The sequence below is a fragment of the Formica exsecta genome, unplaced genomic scaffold (genome assembly GCF_003651465.1).
Source record: "Formica exsecta isolate Colony F162 unplaced genomic scaffold, ASM365146v1 scaffold1116, whole genome shotgun sequence".
NCBI classification, from domain to species: domain Eukaryota; kingdom Metazoa; phylum Arthropoda; class Insecta; order Hymenoptera; family Formicidae; genus Formica; species Formica exsecta.
In genome coordinates, this window is record NW_021848457.1 from 312,357 (window position 1) to 318,356 (window position 6,000).

General features: G+C 43.4%; 1 protein-coding gene across 1 annotated transcript in view; it reads left to right on the top strand.

Annotated features, from left to right (window-relative positions):
* The window catches only part of LOC115236769 (basic-leucine zipper transcription factor A-like), a 91,623-nt gene extending 87,939 nt beyond the window's left edge, over positions 1-3,684 (top strand). The window contains exon 4 of the mRNA XM_029809446.1: positions 3,608-3,684. Within this exon, the coding sequence (XP_029665306.1) occupies positions 3,608-3,684 (77 nt within the window). The remainder of the gene's footprint in view (positions 1-3,607) is intronic.
* Positions 3,685-6,000: the final 2,316 nt, after the last annotated feature.

The following is a 6,000-nucleotide window of genomic DNA, read 5'->3' on the forward strand; positions in this document are numbered from 1 at the left end:
TCTTCTTAATTATACTCGTTATTCTTTCCCACTGCGCGGATATTGTAGCAAAACCTTAATTTCGCCGAAGACAATACGGAAGGTACCACAAACTCCCTTACACGATACACACATCACAGAATTCCGTTTTTCGAGGCAGAGTCGTACACGCCATACAGCTTCCGGTTGGCGCCAGAAACAGAAACTCTCGGCGGATGTAATGTACGGTGCGGATTAGCGCGAGCCCTTCTTATTGTTTTCCACTCTTGCGAGGAGAGCGAAACACACTCCGCCACTCTCCCTACCCCAATCCAGGTTTCCGGCCACCCCCGAAAGAACCATCTCCGTCGTGCTACGCCCACGCTCGCCCTTAGTTATAACTTAATTACAAGAAAAGCTGCTCGTGGAGAGAACGCCGGCGGAACCGCCGGCTCTCGAAGCGATATATATTAGATTTTCCGTCATTAGAAACTTCTTGCCCCGGGAAATTATATCTCGGTCGGGGATTGGGGAGGAATGGGGCGAGAAATAGACGAGACGCGGGTGGAAAAGGGGAGAGACAGGCGAGAGAAACGACGACGGGATATTCGATTTCCTTTGTTGCCGCACGCGCGCGCGCGAGACGAAGCGGGGGAGGGTAAGGGGCGAGCTTCCACGCGCGCGGATTTCCGGTCGATGGAACAATTAACGACCGAGACATAAGGCTCTTCTGGATCGGAAACTTTGAGATATCCTCCTGCCTATGTGCCTCAAGCGAGAGAAGGAGGTGCTCGAGCGAGTTACGGGCATCGGCTTTGAGAATCAATGATGTACGCGAACAACTTTTGTTTGTGAGATATCTAAATGTCGTCTATTTAGTTGTATGTTCTACTTAAACTAAAGATAAATATTACACAATATTTTTATTATTCTAAATTTTATTTTAAACCGAACTGTGTGTCTTAAAGCTTGATCAATGAGAGAGAGACAGAGAGAGAGAGAGAGAATGACTGAATACTCATTATTCTAAAATAAGAGAGTGAATAAAGAAAAATTGCTCGGAAGATAAATATATTTTTATTTAAATAAATACACAGTTCCAATGATGATGATAATAATAAGCCAAGGATCGAGCTAAAAGCTAAATTAATTATGACACATTAATCATAACAGTGTGAATTATTTCTGTAACTGCGCTGTACAAAGTAGACTCGAAAGAATCTGCCTTGATACGAGATCTACAGAAGAGGCAGGGAGGGTTAAAAACCTTTGTCCTCGGGAGAAACGGCGCCAGAGCGAGTATCCGGCAGATCAAAGAGAAACGGCGGCGATACCGGCCGATATCGCGCGGCGACGCGATGATATTCAAGATGTTAATTGCCGACAAACCTCTCTAATTACCGCGTAATTATGAGCAGCAGCAGCGGCCGGAGTCGCGAGATAGGCTTGTATACGCACACAGGATCTCCCGCATGTCGCGCTTAATTGTCAGGATTGTATATACGGGAGCTTACCCCCCGCACCGCGCCAGCGCGGGTTGGCTATTGTGCCAATTAAAGCAAATTTCCGTCGCTATTATTTTTTTTTAAGGTGGTTTATACACGCGTCATGTGTTTTGCATTCGATGAATATTTCATCCGCGCGGATCGTCCATTTAATCGACACGCCATGTCCATTAATTAAAATCGTTCGAACACGAATCGATCGATTCATCCGATTGTGAGATCAATGCAACATCGTCGTTCAGCGAAAGTCGATGAAACGCAGGATATTTGTCGATGACGGAGACATTGTTTTATTGCTTGACGTTCTAGTTTATCACATCGATTAATTTTTCATTTCTATTTCGGATGCTTAATTAATTTTCTTTAATTATTATAATTTCATTCTATGTATTTGACAAGTACGTTGATGATTATGTTAAGACCGACTTTATATATATAAATATGTGAACATTTGTGTCACCACCACGTTATTGAGTAGATTTTTTGAATAAGACGAATATTCTTTAAAGAAGACAGAAGCAGACACACCGGCATGTTAGTACAGACGCGGCATCGCACTTTCGATATTAGCGTACTATCGTATGCGAGATCTAATTTAAAACTCGTTAATCACAATCTGCCACAATTTACGGCGTTTTACAGCTGCTATCAGAATACCGTGACGTCGAATCGTCTTGAGTCTGCATGACAGACGGAGATTAGTAGCGTGGTGTATATAATCTCAAAAAACTTGAATTAGTGTTTCAAGTATAATATACTCGTTTTCTTCGTTTATTTAAATAAATATAAAATTGAAGAAAGAAATCAAAATTTTTGACATATTTAATGGGACTAAAAATGAGAATAAAAAAAAGAATCACGATGATGTCATCACGATGATGGCTGAGCGAAATTTCTCATCTCGCGAATAAATCTATCGCGGAATCGATTTTTTGCTCGAACGATCTTCTTTTGCCATTCTCGATGCTTCGAATATTTCGTCGTCCTTGTCGTTGAACAACTCGATTGTTCCTAGCCGAGGAGTTTTTCTCGGAGGAATAGGTCGGCTACATTACTTCGCCGCGTGAAGCACTTTCTCTCTCCCTTTCTCTGCGCGGAATACAGTCCGTACTCCCCTTTCGGGTCCATGGAAAACCACCCCCATGGGCGACATGTTGGTATACGCGTCCCTGTTAATGGCCCCTCGTTCTCCAACGTACGTGTAACGAAACCGGCACTGCCCCGTGGACGTGTCTGCGTACTATCACGGTAATTTGAACGAAAAGACGGTAAAAGAGTAAGGTACGTGTGAAATAGTGCGCCGCACGCGAATCGATTATTGTTGCCGTCGCAATTTTTCGCGGAAAATTTTACCGAAATGGCTCAATTTTTTGAGACGTCGATTTCGACTGCGTCGATCAACGGAAGGTGGTCGTTCAAGTCCGAGATAGAAATTTAATTGTCTAACGATTTAGCTTCTTAATTTATCTTCTTGATGGATCTGATTCACGAATGTGTGCATCATTCTGGTGCGCCATCATGCGCAACAAAACAACGCGCACGGAGGGGCGGTTTGGGGGTTAAAACGCGATAAAAAAGGGGTCGTGGAGGTTTTTTATGCATTCGAGGTGTGGCACGCGACCCCCAACTCTTCCAAGTCGCGACGGACTCATCAATTTCAAATCATTCTTCTCTCCCGCGTGCGCGACCATCCTCTCTTCTATCTCCTTCGTCTATACGCGCCTCGTTTATTTGCGACACCCCGTATGCATCACCGTCTATCATCTGGCTAGGGCGCAATTGCAGCACCCTTCTGCTAACTCCCTTCTTACTGACGGCAGTTATTTCGAAATCTATCAGTTTCTTTCGCGAGATTGAGAAGTGCATTTGATTATCGCATGGATTGATTTAATTTGTCGGGCATTCATTATATAATATGTAGGGTGAGGCAATTTGGATAGCGAGGCATTTTTTGCATAATATTAAGACTTATCGCATGCATTATTAATTGCAATGTTATATTGTTTGCTTGATGCGATAAAAAGAGACTTTTGAATGTTTATGCTTTGTTTAGAGTGACGATTTAACAATCAAAGAAAGAAAATTGAAAATTAGTGTCAATTTATCCAAATGGCCCCGCTCTAATTGAAGTGTTTTAATCCTAGGAAAAATGCATTCGATGCACACGATGTCCGCATGGCATTCAAGACGCCCAAATATCGGAGACTGCTTCGGAGGCTGACGCAGATTCCCGGAAATGCCTCGAAAGAAAGTGTAATTACTTCATGCGAAAATATTATCGTGCACGAAATAAAGTTCGTGGGTAGTAATCGGAAAAGAAAGAGGGGAGAGAAAAGCGCTGTTGTCCGCTTCGCAGAAATATGATTGGCCGATGAAATGTACATTTCTTATTCTTTGATTACGCCGGTATTTGTTAAAGCTATTTATTTCTTGCATATTCGCACAATAGATATTAAAATTATTACATTTTTATATTTTATAATACGTGTGATAAATAAATATGTACTTGGTGTCTTTCTTATTGAATTACGCGAACGAAAAGAATATTTCTTTATTTCTACGTTAATACAAAGTATTTACAATTAGTCTCTTATAAGAGAAAAATCGGTTCGATGTACCTAAAGTCTCGAAAAAATTTTATATTTCTAAAATTCTTTTAAAGCTGACAATAAGTGCAAACTGCGAATAAAGGACATCAGCGTTTAAGGGTCTCACATAACTTTGTCCGTTTTTAACGCCTCCTGCTTTCGACTTATCGAGTTATCATTAAATGTGCGTTCTGAAAGTGCTCGGCAGCTGAAGGGGGCCAAAAAGAGGAGAGAGAAAGAGAGCGGCATCCCAACCCTTCCGCTCGGGTGGAGCAACTCTCATAATAAGAGAGAAGGCTCGCAACCACCACCACTACCATCGCCACTGCCACCCCCGCCGGTCCGAGTCGGCGGGGGTTCGTTGGACAAGGCGGTCGCTATGGAAACGGAAGATCAAGTGGGTTACCAGCGTGGCTCGCCTGGCGGGGTGAGACGGGGGTGGCTGCGCGCCGGGGTGGGTTGATTTCTTCATAACGGCCGCCATTATCGCGCCCTCCGACCGTGCCTCCCGCTTCCTCATTATGTCCCGGGGCGGAGAGGAATATTCTTGTTTCAAAAATAATCGCCGCCGACCAGCTCGCGAATGGCGCCGTTTGTAATTGGAAAAAGTCTCGGCTCGCGTACGCGAACTTTCTTCTCGTCTTTCTTTCTCTTTTTCTCTCTCTCTCTCTCTCTTTTTCTCCCTTTTCTGCGACGTTCCCAGCCAGTTTCTTTCCTTTTCCGCTTAAAAAGTTTCGAATTTAAAGTCCCATCTAACCTGTGGATTTTTTTAGAACGCTCGTAAAAACTATTCTCGCGATTGAATGTTATGGAAGTTGGCAGTTATGTAATTGCGCGTTTTTGCAAATTGCTGCAAGATCTCCTTAAGCGATGAAAAATTTCTGACACGCCTTTCTCCTTCCCTCCAGCATTGTAAATAGTCGACTTTCCAAAAATCGATGTTCCAATCGCGGCGTATTTCCGCGCCGATGCATATAGCTTCGTGTTAAGAATATTCGTTGTCCAACCATACACCTCTCTCTCGGAATAACGGCGCTGAATCGAAGATCTCAGGATCACGTGCGGGCATCGTGTGGTCGTCCAATCGGCTTTCGGCGTGAGTACTTGGCTGCGATTTCTCATCACTATTCACGCGCGTTGCAGGACGGCGTATGATTTTCCGTGGTGGCCGGCCGTTGGTTTGCGTCGGTCGACCGGAACGTGGTTTCCATATCGGTTATCGGCGTCGGGGTGGCGGTGCATACATATCGTTCGAGCGCGGGTTCTCAAAAATTGATGAGAGGGCCGGAATGCCGCCACGCGCGAGAACTAGATGTATCCAGGTGCCGCATCTCGTATTCATGGTCGCTCGCATGGCGGAGAGGGACGGGAGAGTAGTGGATCGAGGGGGAAAAAAAATATGGAAAAATCAAGCATTGCAGGGGCAGGGACGCGTCGCGTCGCGAAGAATCCGCGTAGCGCGAATACAATGCGTCACGCAACTCCATTCGCTCACGCAGATGGATCATTTGCAATCCTTTTTCGTTCTAAGCGTCATATGGTTCGCGAATGTACGATTCATAGGAAACGTCGGACGAGCAGATTGCATGTCAAACATTGCACTCGTTCGGTGTATCTTTATTAGACGAAATTTCACACTCGAGTACCGACTACATATAAAAGTAGATGCAAACGTGATTTTATTACAAGTATGTTAAGAATTGTTCTTGCATTTTGTAGTACATATATATCATATATTATTATATATCATCCGAAAAAATTTAGTTTACTTTGTGATATCCGAGTGCATCGTTATTGTTTCGGCATGAATAATTGCAGACGTTTGATAAATAATATATTCTGAAGCACGCAATGTGCGTTTAATTAAAAAATAAATTCTCATTTTAATTTATTTTGAGGATTAATCGTTATAATATTGTATGTGTATATATATATAATATTATAACGAT